The 24,987-nt window shown below is 46.6% G+C and overlaps 1 protein-coding gene across 1 annotated transcript in view; it reads left to right on the top strand.

The window, feature by feature from the left end:
- The window catches only part of HDAC4 (histone deacetylase 4), a 136,972-nt gene extending 112,499 nt beyond the window's left edge, over positions 1-24,473 (top strand). Inside the window, exons 14-25 of the mRNA XM_057378633.1 lie at positions 1,437-1,557; positions 4,329-4,375; positions 8,134-8,241; positions 8,429-8,484; positions 9,204-9,291; positions 10,031-10,150; positions 12,201-12,298; positions 17,255-17,373; positions 19,395-19,528; positions 22,004-22,088; positions 23,143-23,284; positions 23,692-24,473. Coding sequence (XP_057234616.1) covers positions 1,437-1,557; positions 4,329-4,375; positions 8,134-8,241; positions 8,429-8,484; positions 9,204-9,291; positions 10,031-10,150; positions 12,201-12,298; positions 17,255-17,373; positions 19,395-19,528; positions 22,004-22,088; positions 23,143-23,284; positions 23,692-23,731 — 1,158 coding nt within the window. The 3' untranslated portion in view covers positions 23,732-24,473. The remainder of the gene's footprint in view (positions 1-1,436; positions 1,558-4,328; positions 4,376-8,133; positions 8,242-8,428; positions 8,485-9,203; positions 9,292-10,030; positions 10,151-12,200; positions 12,299-17,254; positions 17,374-19,394; positions 19,529-22,003; positions 22,089-23,142; positions 23,285-23,691) is intronic.
- Positions 24,474-24,987: the final 514 nt, after the last annotated feature.

The following is a 24,987-nucleotide window of genomic DNA, read 5'->3' on the forward strand; positions in this document are numbered from 1 at the left end:
TTATTATTATCGTTATTGTTATTATTATTATTATTACAAAGAAAAGAGCAAGACATGCTGTAACCCTCTCACTTGTTATCCCTCCAATAATTACAGCAAAAGCCGTGGAGTGACAGCTTTTCTGTGATTTAATTACATTTTYAATGCTCTTCAATAAGCAATGGTCAATGCTGGAAAAGGAGGGAGGGTGGGGTTTGATGTTTTTGATATATTTGATGTATTTGATTTGATTGATTTGATGTATTTTAAGAGCAAGCAAACGAAAAGTAGAGTTTAGCTGTTAATTAGAAAGAATGAAGATTAATAATAAGAAGTTACTGGTAGTTATTAGTTCTAACTAACAGCAGTGGTGATAAATGGGGGTAAAACTTTGTTTTCATCAGTTCTTGGAGCATGTGAGGGGGCTGAATCCCTCAGCAGTGTCAGATCTGGGAATATTTGCGGGCCATCAGATGAGACATCCACGTGGTGGCAGCATTGCCATTGCCTGCATTTCCCTGCCCTGCCCTGGTTTATCCCTTTCAAACCTGCTTCTGTCTCTGGGTACCCCTTGARTCCAATTTTGGGATAATTTGGGACCCAAAAACCCCATTGCTAATTGCCTGGCCTYCTCAGTGGCTGTTACAGATGATCTCTGATGTGTAAGTTCCTCACTGTGCCATCCCAGGCAGGTATTACTGGCCCTAATTTCCTCTTAATTTCCTTAAGGAAAAGTTATTTTCTTTAATTTCCGTGCTTAACTTGGTGCTTTTKGCTGCTCTGCTGATGGGAACTGCTGCTGAGCTTCACCTGCTCTCCAGCTGGGCTTCCCTCCTGATCTCAGCATCACCAGACTCTTCTTTTTTCCCCAAAAATGCTAAATAYGGGATCGTGAGGTTTCTGCCTTTGTTCCCTGMTGGCTTTCTTCAAGCTCTGCCATTWCRGGATRCASTCCMTTGTSTCTCTGCTCACCTTTCCTTCATCCCCACCACCTCCTCCCCAAGTTCCCACCTTTATCCTGAGCAAATCCAGAGGTGATTTTCTGTGTCAAGCAAATAAAGGTTGTAAGGGATTACTCCAAAACCTGCCTTTTTCCACGTCAGGACCCCTCATTCTCTTTCCTGACCCCAATTCCCCTTCCTGACCCCAATTCCCTTTCCTGACCCCCTGATTTCCCTTGCTGACCCCGATTTCCCTTCCCCCTACATTTGTTTCATTTGGGGTAGGATTGTTTATCCCTTTTGCTGGAGACTGAATCTGCCYGAAACAGGGACATGTCAGCTGTAAAATGTAGATATTTTCCCTAATAATAATAGTTTTATTAGCATTATAAATGATATATTTCAGTATTTTGCTCTTGATTGTTTGCTAAGGAAACAGCAAAGCTCCTGGATGAGATGAGAGCCAGGCAGTTCATCAGTGATTGATTTCATCCTCCTTTTCCTGTCCCTTTCCAGTGCATCCGCGGCAGGAAAGCGACTCTGGAGGAGCTGCAGACGGTTCACTCGGAAGCCCACACGCTGCTCTATGGCACCAACCCCCTGAACAGGCAGAAACTGGACAGCAAGAAACTTCTAGGTATTGTCCCTGGGGGGAAATTGCCCTTCCTGACCCCCTGATTGCCCTTCCCGACCCTGATTTCCCTTCCTGACCCCTTATTCCCCTGCCCTTCTATAAATRGAAAATAAATTCTATTTRTATATATATAATATACTTATATTATATAAAAAATGTATATATTTATATTCTATTATATATTTATATTATCTTTCTATAATTATTATATTTATCTATTTATATAATATTTCTATATATTCATATATTATATAGCACATACTGAAAATTAATCTTATATATTTTATATTTATATATTTTTATATGTCATATTTATTGTTTTATGCATTCTATGTAATATATTTTTATATACAATTATATGATAAAATATGTGTATATATTTTCATATATTTGTATGAAAATATATTTATGATATATTAAATGGTATGTAATGTATTATATATATACTATATAATGAATATATATAGTAATATATATAATGAAATATCATATCTAGTAATGATATAATAATATATATAATGAAATATAATATATAGTAATGACATACATTATATATATTATATATATATCCATAATAATTATTTTATTTCCTAATAATTTTATTAGCAAATTTCCTAAAGGATGGGTTTTGAGATAACCAAACCACATGGATATTTAGCACCTCCGTGGAGTCATCATAGCCTCCCTTTACTTCCTTTGTTTTTGCAGCAGGAGGGGCAGTTTGGGAAATTCTCACGTAGCGATCAGGGGGAAAAAAAATAAAGAAGAAAAAAAAAAGAAAGAAAAAAAAAAGAGAGAAAAAGACAGTTCTGGATCCTACACGTTGAGAAAGTTTATTTTGGGATTAGGCTGACTTTGGGTGATATAAAAAGAGGATTAACTCCGTGGCCTGTGTGATGTAGTGGCCACAGCAGAGAAGGTGGAAAAATTTGCTCAGCGTGTCAGGAGCTCCCGGAGAGGGAAACCATTAGCTGGGAGTTCAAGGTGCAATTAACGCTGGATTTGTGGCTCACTTGCACCTCTTTAAAGCCAAGAACCCCAAAGGAGACACCTCCAGCTGAAGGAGAGCTCCATTAGGATGGAAACTTCCAGGAATTTATTATGTCATGAGCTTGGGAGTGGAAAACCCGGCAAATCTTCCCTGGGAGATGTGAGGAGATTCCCTTGGGATGCTTCTCCACTCCTTCCTTGGCTCTTGGCACCATCTGTCTCCATAGTTGCACAGAGCTGCAGTTTATTTGATAGCATTATTATTATTATTATTATTATTATTATTATTATTATTATTACCCATTATTTGGAGAGCATTTCTTTGGGAATACCCGAATTGCTGAGTGATTCCTAACAGTTCCTGTGGAGAACCTCTGGGGGAAGCAGCTCCTGCTGTGCCTCTGCTCTTGTTGCTCTTTAATCACTCGTTTTAAAGGGTCTGTAGAGATTCAGTCCTGTAGAGAAGAGAAATCCCAACACCTGAGGGCTTTCCAGCAAAAAACATTCCCTGTTGGGATGTAACTTGCAGAAAAATCCCGGAGCTTTGGGGTGGGTCAGGTCCCCAAGGATTTCGGGTGGAAGGGGATGTCCTACGCCCTTACCTGAGCTTAGACCTACTTTCCTGAGCCCACYTGGCTCCATTTCAGCCTCAAAATCCCCAAAATGGCACTCACATGAACCCTTCTCTCCTGCTGGCTTCCACAGGGCACCTGAGCGGGGATATCCAGGAAAAAACTCCAGTGGAGAGGGGAACACACCTGAAAAAATTCTTCTTTAGCCATCCTCTCSCTGCTGGCAGTTTAAAAGGCTTTTAAATTTACATAGGGTCCTTTTAAACAGGTCAGAGGGTGGATTTAGGGCAGGTTTGGAGGCTGAGGGCACAGCTCTGTGGGATGTTTAGGGATGCAAAGGGCAGGTTTTTGGGTCTGGGCTCTTGGCAGGTGTCTGATGGCTCCGTGTGAATTCTTCACCTTTGATGTGTATGTGGGGAAGAAAAAAGGCTGGGAAATCTCAGCCTGGAAGGGAAAAGCTTGTGAGGCTTTCCAGGACACAGGATGATCCTTGTTAGGCTTCTGCAAGTGATGAGGGGGATCACGAAATGGAATGGTATCACAGAATCCCAGGATGGTTTGGGGTGGAGGGAACCTTAAATCCCATCCAGTGCCACCCCCTGCCATGKCAGGGACCCCTCCCACCRGMCCAGRGTGCTCACACAATTCTGAATGGAGGATGATTTGCTCACAGCCAAGCCCAGAAACCGATGTTACATTTCCTACGGATCCAAAATTAGCCCTGCAGATGGTTTTCTCTGTTTTTCTCCAATTGTCCTCGTTGGTTTTGCTATTTCAGTCAAAACACATGTTTTTTTCTTTGATTGCCACTGGTTTATTTTTCTGTCTTGTTCTTCTATGAAGCCCATGCTCTCTGAGGTAGTCCAATAACCGCAGACAAGTGACAATTGGGGTGTTTTTATGTTTTCCTGTCCTCTTTTAGTGGGGAGGGGTTAAAAGTGTTCATTTGAGAAGACTCTTGGTGGCATCTTCATCATTTACAGCCTTGAAGCATCAGCCAGCACCCAAACCTTGCATAAAAATGAACAATTTACCATGGTGTGTGTTTTGTGATGGAGTTGGCTGCATGAAAAGGGGAAGGAAACCCCAGTCCCTGTTTCTGTGCTCGGAAAGATTGTGGCACCACCCCAAAATCAACCCCAGAATCCACCCCAAAACTCACCCCAAAATCTGGTGCCCTTTGACTTTTTGACGTTCTTTGTCCCCCCGCAGGTTCCCTCACGTCGATGTTCGTCAGGCTGCCTTGCGGTGGTGTTGGGGTGAGTAACTGCCTTTGATGTGTAAATAATGCCCTGTCTGTTCTCCTTTTGGGTCCCCAAAAAAAAATCCTTTTGGGGATTTCTGCTTCACATTCCATCCAGGGGGTAATTGCCACCAGATGCTGCCCGTGGGCACAGCAGGAGCTCGGCCTCACGTGCCTTTGSGAAGATTTTGGGGTTATTTCATGTGTGGCATCCAGAGGCACCTTTGGGGTCTGGTTTTGGGGAGGAAAAACCTCATTTCCCAGKCAGGGGAAACCTCATTTCCCATGCAGAAATATTCCCTCCCTCATACTCTGGAGGTGTTTGACCCCCTGAGCCTCGAGACTGCAGAGCTGCAGGTGGAAATAGGCTCATGGAATAGTGGAGGACAATATTTGAATGGACAAATTAAAGGACAATATTTGGGAATACACATATTTCCTGTAAAGAGAAAGTTTGCTGCATCACTGGAATGAAACAGTTTTTGTCTTTGGGGTTTTGCATTTTTTATTCTCCAGCTCCAAGAAAATCCACGTAGATTCTTAAGGAGGTGACCACATCTTTCCTCCATCCCTCATGGAAAAAATGAACATTACTTTCTAGCTGTCAAATTTCCATATAATCCAACTTTTTGTTGTTGTTTGTTCCCATAAAGCCAAAAAACACCCCCAACCSCAAATACCTTGTTTTGAAGGTTTTCTTGTTTTCCTTTGAAGCCTGAAAGCTTCAAAGTTTCCCTTTCAAGTCAGGCTTTCTGCTGCAGAGTTTCTGTGGAGGGTGACAGGACAGAAAATCGTGGAGAACAGGAAGGGGAAAAGAATGAGAAGAGACAATAAAAGGCATTGTGTTTGAAAATTCACAGTGGTAGTTCTGCTGCATAATTGTAGCTCGTGAGGTTGAATTTTCAAGGTCTGGATTCTGTTATGGAAATGAAACAAAATTGTTTTCTTCCTGAGCCTTTGCAAAATCGCCGCTTTGAAAATTATCCCGTCAGAAAGAAAAAAAAAAAAAAAAAGAAAAAAAAAAGGAGAATAATCGTCGTTTATTCGTACCGCCGCTCGTGGAGATATTTTATTTTGTATTGTAAATATGCTGCAGTCGCCTAATTCATGGCAAATTTTTGGCTGGAGCTTAAAAGGTTTGGATTTACTCTGCCCTGCAGTCAGGCATGCCATTGGAAGAAAAAAAAAAAAAATTATCATTTGCAAATGAAGACTGAATGGTAACAAGCAGAGACAGCGCCTGAGCCCAGCACGGGCACAGGAGTCTTGCATTAAATCCCAAAGCAGGGCAGGAAACGCCTCGCTGCTGTTATTACTGATACACTCCCAGGAAATACAGAATTTGCTGCTGGTTGTCCCCACAGACCTTTAATATTGAAAATTCACTGACTTGGGTGCGGGATTTTAGCAATCCCATCAGCAAAACCTGTGCCAGGGCTTCCTCATCCTCCAGGGAACAATTCCTCCCCAATATCCYATCCAATGTCTCAGTGGGAAACCATTCCCCTCTTTTCTTTGCCAGGTATTTTTCAGGGGGCACACATGATACTGTAACATCAAAAGGAAAGAAAAAAAAAGCAACCCTAATTTAAAAAAAGATCACTAGAATAACATTGGACAGGTCCTCTTTTGGGTTTATACCAAAGCAGGATTGAGCTGAATGATGGCTGATGGTTGGAATTCAGGAGCCAAGGGTGGTGCTGTGTGAAATTATGGGCTGGAAAGCTTTGAAATTGGGTTCCTCTCATGCAGGACATCCCAGCACCCTTACATCCCAATCCTTCAAAGCACCCTCGGTTTTAGGATGGCTGATCAATTTGTTTTCTTCCTTGTGTAGTACCTTGCTGCACTAAAAACTGCATTCTAAAATCCTTTAAAAATACCTGAGGATCTGAAGCATTTTCTGCACATGTTCTAAAAATAACTAAAAATAACTAAAAATCTAAATAACCTTTAAGAGGTGTTTGTGGTGCTGATCTTCTCCAGAGCAGGTGATTCTATTTTTAGGTGTGAGGGCTTTGATTAGAAAGTTATAACAGTTTTAAATCAATAAGTCCTTGCAAAGCAGAGAGCACRGAAAGGACTCCCTGGAATGGCAATGAGGAGAAGTTAATTAACGAGTCAGAGGAWTGAAAAGTGAGGATTGTTTAATTGAGAGCAGGAGGAGGCACAGCRGGGTGTCTTCATCTGTGAGGGAAGAGCAGAATTCCTTCAYTTGGCAGGGTCTGGAGCTTTGGTAYGACCTGTCCTTACCTGCCCTGGTGTTTCATTTCTTACCTGTGGAGTTTTTCAGTGAAAGAATATCAGAGAAGAATGGAAATCTTTTGTAAGATGTTAATTTTATTCTGAGATAGCTGCACATCAGGGGATAGGAGAGTTCATAGAGTGAGGAGGAAAAATTTACAGAGTGAGGAGGAGGAATTTACAGTGTAAGTAGGAGGAATTTACAAYGTGAGTAGGAGCCTCATTGTGGATATCAATAAAAGCCTCGAGTTTTTGTTCAAGGAAGGAAGTCATTGCAAAGAAATCATCATTTTTYATGATAAGGGAGGAAAAACTCGTTGGGATTTGGACATCCCTTGCTGAACAGAGTCTGGATCAAGCCATTGACCTCCTTCTCCTGCATCYCCTCATCGTACCAAGTTCCAGGTTGGGCAGCAGCAGATCCCAGGAGCTGAATTCCCTGTGCACAGCCCTCAAAGAGCCCTCTCTGGRGGCTCACCCAGCAGCTTCTTCACTGGGATCAGACTGCTTGGAATTGGCTCCTGAATCCTGAGGGGAATCCTTCTTTCCCTAAGCACTCCCCCATTTCTCCCTGCACAAATCATGTCCCTGTCTTGCCCTYCTGGTGCTTCTGCCCCTGCTCAGAGGGCTCCATGTGAGCCCTGGGGCCACAGATTGTCCCTGTGGGGCTTTCCCACCATGCAGTGGCATTCCCCAGAGGCACAGAGATGCCTTTTTGGAGTTCTCCAAGCTCTTGCTTGGTTTGCTGAGGCTTCCAGAGCATCCTCGGGGTGGGTGCTCCCAGAAACCATTGGTGATCATGGACTGGAATMGTTTCCAACATGGCTTCATCCTGGATCAGTGCTCTGTGGGGCCCCCGTGTCTGCTCACAGCTCAGGGAGCCGCACACAGCAAATAATTCCTTTTACTCCATCTCTCCCTCTTGTCTTTGTTTCCCTGAACACTCTCAAGGCAGGGTAACATGAAAAACAGCCGGTGATCATTCCCTGGAGGAACATCCCGTTCATCCAGTGAYGTGACCTTTGAAATGCCCATCACTCAGCATCCTTCTTCATTGTGGATGGTTTTTTTATTTCAAAGAATTGCTGAATTATTTCACAAACCTTTTTATTTCATCTGGGATCTGTTTCCTGCAGTAATTAAAGAGAAATACTGATTCCACAGTCACAGAGTYGTAGAGTCATGGGATGGTTTGGGTTGAGAAGGAACTTAAGGATATCTTAATGATATCTTAAGGATATCTTACTCTACCCCCTGCCATGGGCAGGGACAMCTTCCACTATCCCAGGTTGCTCCAAGCCCTGTCCAGCCTGGCCTTGGACACTGCCAGGGATCCAGGGGCAGCCACAGCTTTGTGCCAGGGCCTCCCCACCCTCCCAGGCACATTTCCTTCCCAATATCCAAAACAAACCCCGTCCCTTCCAGTTTAATCCATTCCCCTTGTCCTGTCCCTTGGTGTGAGCAATGTCTTTATGGAGCAGGGGTCTCTGGGTTCCTGGCTCTCCTAACACAGTTCCCGTGTCCCCCCAGGTGGACAGTGACACCATCTGGAACGAGGTGCACTCGTCCGGCGCCGCCCGCCTGGCCGTGGGCTGTGTCATCGAGCTGGTGTTCAAAGTGGCCACGGGAGAGCTCAAGGTTGGTATGAGATCACCCTCAGGGCTCTGCTCAGGGCACAGCCTGGRCTTCCCACACTCCAAAAAGCGTCATCCACCGTTCTGACCTTGTGAGGAAACACCAAGCAGGATTAAGGTTTCTGCCTGCCTGCTCTGTGTCCATCTKTCTGTCCCTCTGACTTTTTCCTTTCCTTGTTTTTTGGATGCAGAACGGATTTGCTGTTGTGCGGCCCCCGGGTCACCACGCCGAGGAGAGCACGCCCATGTGAGTATGGGGCTCACTGCCTTCATCCAAAGCTCCATCAGCTGGACATTCCCAAGGAATTCTGTTAGGTTATCACAGTTTATTGCAGGATGAGATGTATTCACATCTCSCCAGATTCTGTGGATTGGGGTGTGATCCTGCTTTGTGCTTTCAGGGGGTGTTCCCATGTGAGTATGGGGCTCATTGCCTTTGTCCAGTGCTCCTTTGATGGGGGACCCACAGCTGGAYATTCCCAAGGAATTCCTTTAGGCTATCAGTGCAGAATTTCTGTTTATTGCAGGATGAGATGTATTTAAAGCCCCCCAGATTCTGTGGATTGGGGTGTGATCCTGCTCAGTGCTTTCAGGGGGTGTTTTCCAGCAGAAATCAGCCTTGCAGCCTCTCCTTGCAGTGGCTTTGGGCAGGTTTGGGACATTCCCTGTTTCCCCTACAATTTCCCAGCCTACAATTTCCCCTACAATTTACAATTCCCAGTGGAATTCAGCACTTCCAGTGGGAAGTGGATCTAGTGGAAGGTGTCCCTGCCCATGGTAGGGGGTTGGAACAAGAGCTTTTAAGGTCCCTTTCCCACCCAAACCGATGATTCCACGTTTTCAGGGAGGAAGGAAGAGGGATAGCAGGAGGAATTCCTTACCCTGTGTTCCAGCCAGCTGATGGAGGCTCTGGGACTATGGAAATCTGATTAACACCTCTCTTCTCCTCTTGTCTCCCCTCTCCAGGGGTTTCTGCTATTTTAACTCMGTGGCAATCGCAGCCAAGCTGCTCCAGCAAAGGCTCAACGTCAGCAAAATCCTCATCGTGGACTGGGTGAGTGAACATCCCTTGTATCCCCTTGGGAGAGCAGGAAATTGTTCTGGGTGGGTTTCCTCTTGCGAGGGCAAACTCTGCAAGTCAGTGAAAAACTTCTTGCCTGTGGTCTGCAAGCCAAAATTTGGGGTTTTAAGTGAATAAGTGTTTTACTCAAAGAAAAAGTTCCTAAGGAATCCACARTTCTCGAATAAAATTGCAGTTAATAAGAGCTGCTTTGTAAAACAAGCCCAGAACACAGTCCTGAGGATGAGTAACTGCAAACAGTTACTGCTAACAGTGCTGGGGTTGAGTTGCTCTTTTCCTGAAGGTTTTGACCTGAACTGCACCACCCTGTAACTCAGTGGGGGATCTCTCATGGGTTGAGTTGTGACCTGAGTCCAACAGAGCTTTGTTTGTATCAGTGCCCACCCCACAGGCTGACTAAAGATGCAGATTTGGGGCAGCAAACACCCCGGTATCTCCATCCCCCAAGGCTGGTGTGATTCCAGTTCTCTCCATACAGGTGAAATAGTCCTGTCCCAGTTTGACAGACATTTGGGATTGTGTTTATAAACACAGAGCAGAACCTGAGCCCAGATGTGCAAGGCAGCTCCTTGTCATTCCCCATAAACTGCTTCATCCAGTGCAGGGAACAAAGCCCAGCAGCAAGGGAAACCCTTCCAAATCCCAAACTGCTGCCTTTAATCCGTGCTTTTCCTGAGGATTAAGCTCCCTGCCGCCATCCCTGTCCCTGCAGGATGTCCACCACGGCAATGGTACTCAGCAAGCCTTCTACAACGACCCCAATGTTCTTTACATCTCCCTWCACCGCTACGAYGAYGGGAACTTCTTCCCAGGCAGYGGYGCTCCGGATGAGGTGAGCACCTRATGGGGCAGGGGAGCTCCCAAAATCCTGGGATTCTCTCTGAGAGAGAGCTCCTGTCACCTCCTCAGTGCTCTTTGGGGACACAGCAGCAGGGTTTGAGCGTTCCCATCCAAACCCTGGGCTCCGAGCAGTGCGCTTGGCTAATGAGCAGCAAATGAGTCACTGCAATTAACAGGGACAACCTGTTCCAGAGGAGGCCTCTGCCAGCTGTCCCAGCTCTCGTGTGTGCTCAGCATTTCCCCTTCCTCGGCACAAGTTGTTTYGTGGAGGCTGAAGGAACAGATTGTCCATGGCCGCAGTGTCTGTGCTCAGCTTTCCTGGCATGGCCATGGAGCCATTCCACCTCTCCTTCTCCATCTCCTCTTCTGATCCTCCTCCACCTCCCCTTCTCCACCTCCTTTTCTCCATCTCCCCTTCTCCATCTCCCCTTCTCCACCTCCTTTTCTCCATCTCCCCTTCTCCATCTCCCCTTCTCCACCTCCTTTTCTCCACCTCCCCTTCTCCACCTCCTTTTCTCCATCTCCCCTTCTCCACCTCCTTTTCTCCATCTCCCCTTCACCTCCTTTTCTCCATCTCCTTTTCTCCGCCTCCCCTTCTCCACCTCCCTTCTCTATCTCCCTTCTCCATCTCCTCTTCTGATCCTCCTCCACCTCTCCCTCTCCACCTCCTTTTCTCCATCTCCCCTCTCCATCTCCCCTTTTCACCTCCCCTTCTCCACCTCCTTTTCTCCATCACCCCTCTCCATCTCCCCCCTCCATCTTCCCTTCTCCATCTCCCCTTCTCCACCCTCCCTTCCCCACCTCCCGTTCCCCTGGCCCTGCCCAGGCATCTCTCCCCACCCAAACTGTGAGATCAGAGGAGYGGTGGCTGGCACTGCTGGACCAAATCCTCCTTTCCCTGTGGTCTCCTGGAGCCTGCAGCTGGAGGGCTGGGCCAGCAGAGCTGGGGGCCTCTCTCCCTGAGCTCTGGATCCTTCCTTTCCCTCCAGGCTGGCAGGAAATACGGTCCCTCAGAGTGATTTAGCAAAGGGAAATTTTATAGAATACTTGGCTTTGAGGCACTCCAGGTGATATCTGAAAACTCCAGCAGTTCCTAACTGTTAATTTTGCATTTTCTGATTCCATTTCTACCTCTAAAGAAACTTAAATGTGATGTAGTGCTSCTCCATCACCCTGTTTTAGTGAACAGCCCTTTGTGTCAGGCCTAATTCCTGCTTTTTACTAATCTGGTTGACAAAAAGAGTCCATTCAGATGTGTCAGTTTAGACCAAATAAAACCAAGCATGCAAAAGAAATTTAAGCCAACAATGATTAAAAAAATCAATAACCCACCGTGGATYGATGAACACCCACCCCTGTGTTTTTCTACCAAAAATATTTGCACCAGTACGAGAAGTAATGTGCAACAAAAGCCACGCAGTTTTATCCAGCTGTGCATTGTGTAATGTGTTCATTTTCACTTTTTAATCCTTCTTTTCATATGCAAAGACCTTCTTGGCAAAAAAAAAAAAAAAGCTGGAAACATCAGGTTTATTTTTCAGTTTCCCCTGTCTCAGGTAGTTGCAGGCAGGGCAGATGGGGACATCTGCAGCACAGGCAAGGAGAGGGATGTATTTTCATCTCCCACCCACGTGTCCCTCGAGCAGCCAAAATTCCTTCTCTGTGAATCCTATTTTTCCCCAGCAGAGGGGGAGCTCACTCTGATTAAAATATGCTTTCTTCCCCCAGCTGCAACTGTGATGAAATATAAAACATGCTTCTGAATCAAGCTGAAAATGAATTAGGGAAAGGTATTATGTGTAGCACACTCTGCTGCAAAAAAATGAAGAGGATCCAGTTGATGATGGGGTTTTTGGGATGAGCAGCAGCCAAACACCACTCATCCCATAAATGAGGAGCTGTATTTTCCCTCTTGTTTGGGGGACCAGAGGAAAATCAACCTCATTATTGAATCCAAATCCATATTGAGCTGGGAGAACAGGGGGACAGCGAGGATGTGTTGCCAGAATTTTCTGATTTCAAGTCCCCTTTCCCTTTTCCAGGTYGGCACAGGGGCAGGAGTTGGGTTCAACGTGAACATGGCATTTACCGGGGGCCTGGATCCGCCCATGGGAGACACGGAATATTTAACTGCTTTCAGGTACTGCTGAGTTTCCCCTCTCACAAATGCATTTTTCACCTCTGGTGGCTTAAATCCAGGCAGACAYGCTTGCCAGAACATGGAAATTCTGTGATATCGCTTTTGTGGAATGGCATTAAATCCAAGAGTGTTATTTTCTGCTCTTCCTCCCTGTTATATGCTGTTACACTGAGCAAAAAGAGCCTTTCCCCCTCTTCATTTTTCCATTAAAAAGCCTTCAGAGAACACCAGCAATTTAAAAGCCCATCAGATTCCTGCCATTTGTCTCACTCCTGGCCCAGGAAGGCAGCACTCGGCTCCAGAGTGGAGCTCTGGCTATYCCAGCAGTCACCAAGATGGATCTCCTCATTAGACACACAGCCTGGGGATGCAGGGACATTAAATATTCATGGAGTTTCCAGGTTTTGGGGAGGGAAGACCTTTGCCAGCCATTCCCGGGGTCTGTTTGCCTGAGGAACAGGCTTTGGAGGGAAAAACCCTTATTTTGGTGAGTTTTTGGGAAGCTGAGGGATGCTCTCCCGGAGCCTGCCCCACRTGCACACCTTCAGTTCAACCACAAGTTAAAGGAGAAGCTTTTTTCTCATCCCGTGCCAAGTTTGGCCATGACAATACATTATCAAGTGACCTTTTGAAAATCTTAACCAGCTTCTTTGAACAACATTTTTTCCCCCCACCCCGGCCCCGAATCTTTCTATTGATTTTCATGTAAAATAACGCTTTGAAGTTCGCAATTTATGGTCCCCCAAGAGTTCGAAAGTGAAGGGAATGGGTCATATATCCTATTTTTTCCCCCTTTCTTCTCTTGCTTTAGCCCCTTGAGACAATGCATGCCTTCAAGGCAGCACCTTGTTATTCCAGCCCATCGAATGCCACGTTGCATTTGCTGGGGATCAAACCGAAGATGAAGAAAAGATAAGAAAATTGGCCCTAATGAACTCCAGAAGCAGGAGGCATTTTCACCATGAACTTGGAAACTCGCAGCAGAGAGCTGAGCTTTAATTCAAACCAGTCCCAATGCCAAACTGTGAGGCTTTGAAGTCTGGAGAGGAATCAGTGGAAATCCTTTGAGCTAGGCAAAGATACTGATAGACTTTTTCTCTTTTTTTTTGGGCTTTAACTCTTCAGGTGCCTGCCTGGTTTTAGCGGTAAAAGTCCTTTTTTCTGCATGAAACGTGCAGATTTAAATAAGCAATGTGCTCCTCGTTTTGTGTTGCTGTATTTCAGGGCCAGCCAGTGTGTGGATTTGAGAAATGAAAATAACTGAGATAATTGTCCTTCTAAATGAGAGAAATGAGGGGATAAATAAATCCCAGTGAAACCCCTCATCCCCACGCTGAAAACCTATTTCAGTGTGGGTTTTCTCCGTCCAAAAAAAGGACACAAGCACACATCAGTGATTTTCACCCTGTCTCCAGGTATTTTCTCCCCAGTCTTGCAGCCCAGCAACCCTGAACTCACCYCCAAGCGTGTGGGCAATCCCAGATTTCACAGATCAGGCAGAAATGTGTTCAGCTTTAACGGGGAAAATGCAGGGCATGTCACTCCCAAAGTCCCAAACTCATCAGAGCGTTCCCAGTGTCTCTGCTGTTGTTCTGTAGTTATAGAAACAAACRGTTGTAAAATTCAGTGGGGTTTTTTGGGCCAGGATGTGTCGTTCCCTGATGTTTTACACGAGCAGAAATCCCATTTGCTTCTCCCAGCCCTCCTGATCCCTGTGCAAACCCAGCTAAGAGACCTGCAGGGAAAAYGGGAAAGCTGCGGCGGGTTCTTTATTACCCAGGAACAGCAATTAGTGAAATTAAAATGTTTTATCCACAGGACTTTCTCTCTGAATTTACTGCAGGGAAGTTTTCCTGATGGTTCCAGCAGTTGTGTTGTATCTGAGAATGTTTTCCCCTGTCCTGAGGTCTCCTCCGCAGTTGTAATTCCACGTTCAGCTCGATTCCACGCTCGTTTTTATTGAAAACACCGAAACCTGAAGGAAAAGTCAGGACTGTGCTTGGAAATTCCCTCCTCCCACCACTTTCAAAAAGTTCAGGAACCAATTTCGGGGGAATTTGGGTTTTTCCTTCAGGAAAAAATTTCAGGATCAAGGAGGAAGGGACGGCGATGTTTTGCCTGCAACGGTTGCTGCCGTATTTTCAATTTCACGCTCTCCCCATGCCGATTTCATCCCCAAATTCCAAATCCCTTTTGGCACAGTAAATAACCGAGGAGAAACAAAGACAGGAATTTTCAGGAAGCTGATTAACCTGAGGAGCAGTGGGTAACTTTTTTATTTTATGTGTTTATTTTTTATATCTAAAATTTAGAAATCTGTGTATGCAGAACATTTACAGAAATCTACATTGCATATGTAAATGCAAATATAAATATATAAATAGATAAACAGATAGATATATAAATATTTCTAGAAATAAATAGATGAATATATAAATATTTCTATAAATAGATCAATAGATCAATATATATATTTATATAAATAGGTAAATRAATTTATAAGTATTTATATAAATATGTGCATAGATATAAATATGTACACTTAACGTATATTAATATTTGCATAAAATACATGAATATTTGCATAAAATGCATAMATATTTGCATAAAACGTGTATATGGCCAAGAGTGGGAAGCACACTCTAAAAAAAGTGCTCAGCCTTCTAAGTTTCACCAATTTACTCACTGCAGTGGAGCATTTAAACCCAAAATAATCCTCTGCAGGGTTGTTTCATCTGCCTGTCAWTTATTAGCCATTTAATTGGGGAACTGGCTAATGCCAGGCTAAAAATTGTTCATTCAGCCTTCTGGAAAACGGATCTAAAATTGCATTTGTTTTGTTTTTCTCTGTCCCAAGTGAGTGCAGAGCACAATGGGGAGGTTTTGCTGTTTGCAGTTTGCTCTCGTGTGGAGCTGTTCAGCTCAGCTGGAACCAGGCAAATAAAAGGGATTTAATTTCTTTTAAGCAAGCAAAACAAGCTTCTGAAATTTCAGAAATTTCAGTTTCCTTGTTTTTTAAGAAATCCTGCATGGATTGAATGAATATTCAGTGTTAGGAATATTCATTCCTCTGTGAATAACTTTACAGCCGCCTCAGCCTTTCCTTAAAAAACCCAGTTCCAGGCAGAACCGCTTATCTCCTGGATAATAATTGGAATTTCTGGCTTTTTTTACAGTCTCATCAGCAGGGCAAAGCCATGGGSTTGTTTGCAGTTTAATCCTTGTTTCCTCTGGAGGGTTTGGCTTTATGGGATGGATCTGAGCGATGGGGCTGGTTTTATGTGCACAAGGAAAAATCAAAAAGCGAAAAGCTGGATGAGACGTGTCCAAAACATCATCCACAGATGGAATATTGGAAAAACACTGCATTTTTTTCTTTTTTTTTATACAATTGAGGGAGTGCTGATTTTGCCTGTCCTAGATCAGGTTTTTACCATGGAGAGCATCAAAGAGCTGGGGCTGGAGCTTTGGGATGCTGGGGCTGTACTGGMGTTGGGAGGGAGGCAGAAACCCTTGAGAGGTTGGCTGGGAGCCATGGGGAGAAGGAGAGGGTTGGAGAGCGGGATTGGGGTTGGGATTTCGGTGGGATGGTCAAAGTCCCAAAAAGCTCCAGGCCATAGGGTRGGAGGGGGAGCCAGGGGACTTGGAACACATCCCTTAAAACCCTGAGGGATCCCCCAGCCATGTCCTGTGWGCACACAGCACTGCTGGAACCTGCTCCCAGTTGGAATTTGGTGCTGGAGTCACCAGTGGCTGTGGGGTCACCCTGTCCTGCACTCTGGGCATTCTCACAGCGGCTCCTCCTGACTTCTGTTAAAGAGTCATGGATTCACCCTGAGCAGCAGCTGCTGCTTTYCCTCTCCTAAAACTCACCCTGACTGGGGGCAGGGTAAGCCCTGGGGGTCCTGGGGTTGAGGAGGCCACCTGAAGCCACTGTCACCTGCAGGCACCCCCAGCCGAGGGTCCCCACCTGCCCCGTTCCTCGGGGAACAATCCTTGGCACCATTGGACACCATGCCAGGGGCTGGAATGAGATGTTCTTGAAGGTTTTTTCCAACCATTCCCTGCTCCAAGAGCTGTCCCATGGATCCATGATCACTTGGGGCTGAGGGGCCATCCCCACCCTTTGGGGCTGCAGGGTTGGTGACCCCACACTTCCACGAGATCCCAGCAGCTCCCACAGCATCATAACTCAGGGGGGAGAAATAAATCTGATTATTTGAGCAGCTTTCTTTGGGTTAGACAACTCCAGAGCTCAGGAAGAATGAACCCTGGGCCTCTGCACTTGCTCTGGAATTGCAACTTCAGGTGGGCAAGGTGGCTTCTCCCAGAAAGAGAAGCTTTTGGGAGYTCCACCCAACTCTAAAGTCAACACCCAGAAATGAGCTCTCCTGTCCTCCTCACGGAATCAACCCCCAAGGACAAAACAGAGAGGGCAATCACATTGTTCAGGGAAAAAATTCCCACTCCTCATTGGGATTTGGAGTGGAATTAGGGGGAAATTATATCCTTTTTACTTTGCAGAGGTTTCTGTGTCTGCATGGGGAGATTGCAGCAGGCTCCGGGGCCGCTGTGGCAAATAGCTGGAAAAAAAATAAAGCTGAGAAGTGTGGGTGGTTTTTTGGGTTTTTTTTTGGGGGTGTGTGAGTGCCTGTCCCCGCTCCATGGTGGCAGTAAAGTAAGTATCTCTCTCCATAACTGCCCTCCACACCAAGATGTTGATTCCTGGTAGCAAAAATGGAACCTTTGGTCACTGTTATCATTTTCTTTCATCTCTCTCCATAACCACCCTCCACACCAAGATGTTGATTCCTGGTCACAGGCTCTCGGTTGTCAAAGATAACTCCTGCTGGGTCTTTCCATCTCTCACATGTTCCAGGGAGAGTGGGATCCATCCTGCCCCCTCTGCCCGTGCTCAGAGCTCYCTAAGGTGCTCTGTGGATGTTTGTGTTGCAGGACAGTGGTCATGCCCATCGCCAACGAGTTCGCCCCGGACGTGGTGCTGGTGTCGTCAGGTTTCGACGCCGTGGAAGGGCACCCCACGCCTCTTGGGGGATATAACCTGTCAGCAAAATGTAAGTGGGGCTTTGTCCTTGGGATTCAAGGACGGTGTTCCCAGATTTTACATTTCAAGGTCTATTTAGGRTCTTTCATGTCAAAGACAAAACTTCCATCTTTTTTCTCTGAAATTTCATGGTATTTACCTTCTTATAGTACATATTTGGGCCTGGCTGAAGCCTTAATTTATTTCTTTTTTTAAGCATTGCATATTTCAACTTTGGAATATTCAGTATGTAATCTGTAATTTATTTGTAGTCACATCTCTGCTGAATTACAGAGTTATGCTGGCTTTAATAGAATAAAAAAATAGAAAATTGCAGGAAAAGACAATACCAGCTGTAAACACTCTCTTGCTACTAAAAGTCCATTTCTTTCTGCAGGATACCATATTAAAATTTTGAGCTGATKTTTTTTTTGCTCTCCACCTTTGAATTAATTGTAGAGATCCACAAAAACCTCATTTTGCTTTGGGTCTGGGATGTTTTTGGAAGATGCTCTGAAATCCCCCCCAGGTTATGTGGAGTTTACCTGGCACTTGTTTCATTCGGATTCATCCAGAGGACAGCTTTTCTTGCAAAAAGAGTWTTATTATTATTTTTTAGGAGTTTCTTCCAGCCAGGAAAGTTGTTCTCCACAGTGAACTTTAAACCCTCGCGAGGGAGCTGAGCCTATAAACTTTATATGAGAATAAAGTGGAATAGATTTACAAGAGATGAGTTCTTTGAGACATCCAGAACCACTTTGGAAAGGGAAGGTTCAGTTTCCCTTCTGGTTGAATTTGCCACACTCTGCTCCTCTCACAAACCCATTATGGGATCAGCAGTGAAGTTTTCCCTCCGCCTGTTAATTTGTTAATTTACCAACTCCAAAGCAGCACACAGGGGGTTGGAAGGGAGAAATTCCCCAGCTTTTCCTTTGTTTTTGAAGGATTAAAAAAAAACAATCCTTTTCTATTTTTTTTTTCCAGAGAAGGGGGAAGCTGCTTTGAGGATGCATTTTTTTCAGTCTCTGGGCTGTGTTTTGTTTGAAGGCGCAGAAATGTATTGCGTGTCACCAGATCAAAGCGCTGGCGCCCCTGGAATTTTTATAGCGGATTGCGGACGGGGAGAGCCGTCTGCTGACAACGAGATGTCAGAGCTGAATCTCTGGGATAGCTGAAGGTGTCCCTGCCCCTGGCAAGGGGTGGAATGGGATGAGTTTGAAATTCCCAAACCATTCGCTGCTTTCCTGGTCTGAGCTGTGCTGAGTCTCCTTCCTCCTTCTGACCCAGCCGCCGCTCCCAAAGCAGCGCAAAAATCCACTCCTTTCCTTCTTTCCAAAGGGAATGTTCTGTGTTACCTTACCTTCCAAAGGGAATGTTCTGTGTTTCCTTCCTTCCAAAGGAAATGTTCTATGTTTCCTTCCTTCCTTCCAAAGATAATGTTTTGAGTTTAACTCAGGGTGCTGAGGGATGGCAGTGCTATCACCTCCCAAAGCAGCAGAAAAACCTTTGGAAATCCTTTGGAAATCCTTTCCCTCCTTCCAAAGGGAATATTGTGTGTTAGCTCAGGGTGCTGGGGGTGGCAGGGGAAGCATGGCAGTGCTGTCCTCCCAAAGCAGCACAAAAATCCACTCCTTTCCTTCTTTCCAAAGGGAATATTCTGTGTTTCCTTCCTCCCATAGGGAATGTTCTCTGTTTAACTCAGGGTGCTGAGGGGTAGTAGGGGAAGGATGGCAGTGCTGTTACCTCCCAAAGCACCCAAATCCACTCTTTTCCTTCCAAAGGGAATGTTCTGTGTTGACTCAGGGTGCTGGGGGCAGCAGGGGAAGGGTGCTGGGGGCTCTCAGATGGGATGGGGCACACGTGGCTCCRTCCCAGGGAAGCGAGCGCGTTAAAGCCCGGCCTGGCTCGCGTTAGCGCCGATCCCTTTCTGATCCCCGCTGGGTTTTTAAYGTGATGTAATTCCCCTCCTAAGGCTTTGATCCCCCGCCAGGAGCTCGCTTCCAGCCGCCACCTTTGCCCCTGTGCAGCGTTTACTCTGTTCCCTCGTTGCAGGTTTCGGGTACCTGACGAAGCAGCTGATGGGGCTGGCCGGGGGCCGCGTCGTGCTGGCCCTCGAAGGCGGCCACGACCTGACGGCCATCTGCGACGCCTCGGAGGCTTGTGTGTCTGCCCTGCTGGGCAACGAGGTACGGGCACCCCAAAACCTCCTCCTCCTCCTCGSCTCTGGGCCCTTCTGCCACGTGGTGTTTTAAAGAGGGTTTGCTTTGTGCTCAAAAGCCACCTGTGCTTTGCAGTCTGTGCCAYGAGGGAAACGGCGAAGAATGATTTGTTTGGGTTCGTTCTCTCTCCAAACAATTCTCTTTGTGCTCTTTGGAAAAAACAACTCTTTTCATTAATTTCTGGATTTGTTGTGCAAGCCCTCCCTTCTGTTTGCTCCCCTCTCTAGTCCTACAGGCTTTGTGGGSTTTGGATGAGGTTTGGAGCAGCSTGGGATAGYGGAAGGTRTCCCTACACATGGCMGGGGGTGGAATGGGATGAGCTTTAAGGTTCCCAAAYCATCCTGGGATTYTGTGAGGTGTTTATTGCAGCACCCATCTTTTTAAAGTTGTGACCACAGACAATTCCTCTGGCTGCATCCACCTTTGGTTTCACTTTGACAGGGAATCAGCGGGAATACCAGCTGGACGATGCCATTATTAGGATTATGTCATTATTGGGATTATGTCATTATTAGGATCCCTCCTGCTCAGCGCGCTCCTAAGATTGCAGACTGCAACAGCATGGACGGGTTTGGGAATGGCTTTGGGTTTGGGGATGGCTTTGGGTTTGGAAATGTGAGGCTGTGGGGAGATCTCAGCACTCAGGATTCTTGGGATGTTCTGAGCTGCCTAAGTGTTTTCACTGAGCAGAGCGAATACTGATCCTTCAAGGTAAAAAATGTGGATGATTTTAATTGCAGCCACAAGGAACTTTAGAACCCTTAAACACAGCCCTGCTGTGCCTTGTCCTAGGTGGGCTGTGCAGGTTGGAGACGTTCCCTGGCTGAGCCCCACATCAGAAAGCAGGAAATGCTGGTTTGATCCAGCCCTTGCCTCGGCCCTTTTGAAGGCGGGCGAGCYGTGGGGAGCGCCCTTTGATGCGGTTTGATGGACGGCGTGCACGTGGGCACGCAGCTGCGGCCAGGCCGGGCTGGGGGGAGCGGGGCTGGCTCAGGAGCCACCCCAGAGCTCCACGGGGCCAGGGGGAAATGGGGGCAGCGGTGCCAGTGCCCTGAGAGCYGACAGAGACCAAAACAGGAGCGCGGGGAAAAGGCGGCTCCTTCCCAACACGGGGCTGGGCAGCAAGGAGGGGTCACTGCTGGAGAAAGGACCTGAGCTGCTCTCAGGGGCTTCAGCAGAAATGCAAGGTGGGTTTGGTGCAGGGAGTGAGGCTTTGGTACTGGCTGAGAGGGTTTGGGGTGTCCAGCCTGGAGAAAGTGTCCCGGAGGAGATTTCCAGGGACTAAAGGGGCTCCGGGAGAGCTGGACAGGAATTTGGGAAAAGGGATGGAGGGACGGGAAAAGGGGGAATGGTTTTAATCCATGTTAAGCCCAGAGGGCAGGGATGGATGGAATATTGGGAAGGAATTGTTCCCTGGGAGGGTGGGGAGGGGCTGGGATGGAATTCCCAGAGAAGCTGTGGCTGCCCCTGGATCCCTGGCAGTGTCCAAGGCCAGGCTGGACATTGGGGCTGGGAGCAGCCCGGGACAGTGGAAGGTGTCCCTGCCTGTGGATGGGGTGGAATGAGATGAGTTCTAAGATCCCTTCCAGCCCCCAGCATTCCATGATCCCATGATTCTATGATGCTTGGCCTTGCTGACAGCCATCCAGTGCAGCATGCCACCGTTCCTCTCCCATCACTGTGCAGAGCTGCCCCCTCCATCCTGAGCATCACCAGCCCGTGCCCTTCACACAGGCAGCTGATAACATCCAGTGCCTCGTACCCTGAGCTATTCCCTCCCTTTTCCACAGGCTGAGGCTGTTTTTTGTGGGTGTTATTTCAGGAAGAGGAGCGTGCTCTGGATTCAGGAATGTGCTTTGTCTCAGTGTCAACTGARGGGCCTTGGAAAGCTCTTGCTCAAAGACCCATCCAAAAATTGCCTTTGCCTTCACTTGATGTCATACAGARCCCAGCTTGGAGCAGGGCTGTTTTCAGAGGGGAGAATGAATAAAAAGTGCAGTCTGTGATTACTGAATGTGGAATGCAGCATCCCGTGAAGKACCTATGGAATGGCTGCCATGTGCTCCCAGGAGCAGTCTTGGCTGCAGCTTCTCTTGCCTTTGAGCACAAGTTCAACTTAAAATACTTTTAACTATTCACCTCTGGCTGTKCTTTGCTGGGGAATGTCCCTGGCTGGACTTTGAGCGCTGTTTTCAGCCACAGTTAACAGCAGTGGACATCTCTCGTTTTGGCCAGCCCACCTCGGAGGTTTGGGATTAATTCATTCATTAGGGGAGAACCTGGGAGGGCAGAGGTGTCTCCTCTTCTTGGCTTTTTCTAAAGAAAGTAAAAATTTGTAAAAATTCTGTAACGGGATGGGCTTTAAGGTCCCTTCCATCCCAAACCACTGTGAGATTCTGGGATTCAATGGTAACATTTCTTTGATGTTTCTCTTCCTCCCAGCTCGACCCTCTTCCAGAGAAGGTTTTCCAGCAGAGAGCGAATGCTAATGCGGTGCATTCCATGGAGAAAGTCATCGAGATACACAGTGAGTGTAGCCCCACCCTTCTGCCAGCTCCATGACCCCAATTCCCAGTTCCCTCCACCCCAAAATGGGTTGGTGCAGCCATAAACGGGTTGCTGTGGATGGAGTGATGCCCAGCAAGGCTTTACCCCTTGAGGGGGAATTAATCAGAGCATGGCTTAGGTTGGAAAAGACCTTCAGCATCATCAATCCAGCTGTTAACCCAACACCAATCAAAACCTGTGAAATATCTGTAGAGGACAGTATCCTGCAATAAGAGGGTGCTCTTATTTCTCCAAAGCAGTTCAGTATCTCTGGATAACATGAATCTCATTGGGTGTTGTGGCACCCATTAATTGAGAGTAGATAGGCATGGGAGTGAAACAGGCTCTCAGGGACAGGGTGGGCTTCTTGGGATTTCCTGTGCAGGCCCAGGTGTTGGACTTCATGGGTCCCTCTAGGTCCTGGGATGTCACAGGAGTTGGACTCAATGGTCCCTCTAGGTCCTGTCTAAGGATTTTCTATGAGTCTTGCTCAAAGTCATTGATACTTTAGGGTTCTTTTAGCCAAAAGGTTAAAATCATTGCATTGAAACTTCTCTGGAGAAATTCTTGGGAATTCTTTCCTCTGGAGCCTTCCCTGTGCTCTTCCCAGAGCTCTCCCCTGTGCTCTTCAACCGTCTATGTGTTTTTTATGTCTTCTGTCGACATAAAAAACACATAGACGGTTGAAGCATGGACTTGGTGATCTTGGAGGTTTTTTCCAACTTTAATGGTTCTAAATTCATCTTCACTGATTTGCCCCCTGATCTGGCAGTCACAGCTGGATCCAGGTCTGCACTGCATCCTTCCCTCCCCTGCACTTKTGGCAGGGAGACATTTCCAGCCATCTTTGCCCTTAGGTCTAGAAGTTTCTGGGGATTTTCAGTGGGAAAGGAATTCYTTTTTGAGCACMTAAGTGAGAGCGTGGAGCAGATGARCCCTCCCTGGGYGGTTCSRAGCCRGCAGCTGGGTTTGGGTGAGCAGGAGCRGTGCTGTGCCCTGATGGCCCTGTTGTCACCTCTGTCACCTCTCCCCAGGCAAGTACTGGCATTCCCTGCAGCGCTTTGCCTCCACGGTGGGCTATTCCCTGGTGGAGGCACAGAAGTGCGAGAACGAGGAGGCGGAGACGGTGACGGCCATGGCATCGCTGTCGGTGGCCGTGAAGCCGGCGGAGAAGAGGTCAGTGGTTGTCCATCCCGTCTCCAGCTGTGCCCAGGTGGGAGGAGCAGCAGCCTTTRGGGTTAATCCTCTCCTCTCGGCCATTGCTGTTGGTTCCTCACATCCCCCATCCTCCCTGGAATCCCAAAAATCCTCCTGGGCTGCCGGAGAGCAGTGGAGCTGTGTGCGCACCCCGTGTCTGAGCCGCCTGCTCCAAGCATGGCTTTGGACCACMAGAGGGAATTTATTTTACTGGGGGAAACCTTAACATTGCCCAAACAACAACTTGTCCAAAAGCCCTTCCTGRTGGGAAGTTTGATCCCAGCTGGCTGGGTGGGAGGGTGATGGGGACACAAGGAATTTGCATCGGGGGTGGTCCTGCTCAACCCTGTTTTCTCTCTGCCCTCCCTGTCCCATCCCACCCCCAGACCCGAGGACGAGCCCATGGAAGAGGAGCCTCCCCTGTAGCACCCACCTTCGAGCTGGAGTTCTCCTGACCGCTGGTCTTCATCTCGAAGCTTTGCCAAGAAGCTTTCTCTTGTTACTCCTGCGTCCTGCCAGGGTTATTTCCAGAGGGACGGCCAGGCGTAAAGCAAAGCAAGCGACACAAGAAAAAAAAACAAATCTCTCCGTATCTTTGAGTCTCTTTTTGCCGAAAAAATCCGCTGGTGAAGAGCAGCAAAGGACTGACACGTTGGGCACTCTTCCTCCGGTCCTCACCGCGAGCGCAAAGAGGAACGACGCCCGGGAAGTCTTTGGCAGAGTTGCCAAAAAACAACGACAAAAAAACAACAACGAAACGTAAGAACGATAAATCAAAGATTCAACAACGCAAATCGAATGAACCTTAACATAAAACTGGTGCTTACAAAGTTGATTTACCCACAAGTGAGCAATCCGCGCTTGAACCACTCGGCCCACGGCGTACTTTCATTTCTTGGATATTTGGAAATGGCTCTTGCCTGCCTGCGAGCCAGGACGGCTCGCTTGGGAGAGGATGTTGTGTTTTTAATGGGGCGGGACAGGGATTGAGGGACTCGTCTGACACCTGAAGGAAAGGGAAGGAGAAGGGGGAGGGGGGAAAGGGTAGCCCAGATGGAGTCGGCTTTATTATCTCCAAAGCCATCTGAAGATGAGTTTGTGCCTTTTTTTTTTAATTGATGGATTCGGTGCAGCTGGATTTTCTGAAGTTTGAGGAACAATGCCTTAAGTAAAAAAAAAAAAAACAAAAACAAAACACAAAAAAAAGAAGAAATAATAATAATAATAAACCACAAAGAACATAGCAGTTCCTGAATATTTTTCCTCTGGTTGGGAAAGCCAAGGACTGCCATCAGGAAGGAAGACTTTTTTGGCTTGTGCTGGCATGATGGTGGGAAGCAGGCATCAGCTGAACAGAGCGTCTCCAAAAACTGTTGACAAGTTTGGATTTGTTTTGTTTTCTTTCATTGCTGTTTCAGAGAAAAAAAGAAAAAAAGGAAAAAAGGAAAAAAAAAAAGAAAAAAAAGGAAAAAAAATTAAGGTAGTTGCCAAAAAAGTGGCAAATACTGTTGGGTCTTTGAAATTCAACCATTTTTAACAACCAATTTTCAAGTGTTTTCTCTCTCTTCTACATTATCTAGTAATTGAACTTATCAATTTGGTTGTCGAAGCATGTATTAGACACAAATGCAGGTTTTAAGACTGGAATGCTTTTTATTAAAAGCAACTAGCATGAGATATTG

This window comes from Malurus melanocephalus, unplaced genomic scaffold (assembly GCF_030028575.1).
Source record: "Malurus melanocephalus ecotype Western Australia unplaced genomic scaffold, MMel_1.1 scaffold_369, whole genome shotgun sequence".
Classification (NCBI taxonomy): domain Eukaryota; kingdom Metazoa; phylum Chordata; class Aves; order Passeriformes; family Maluridae; genus Malurus; species Malurus melanocephalus.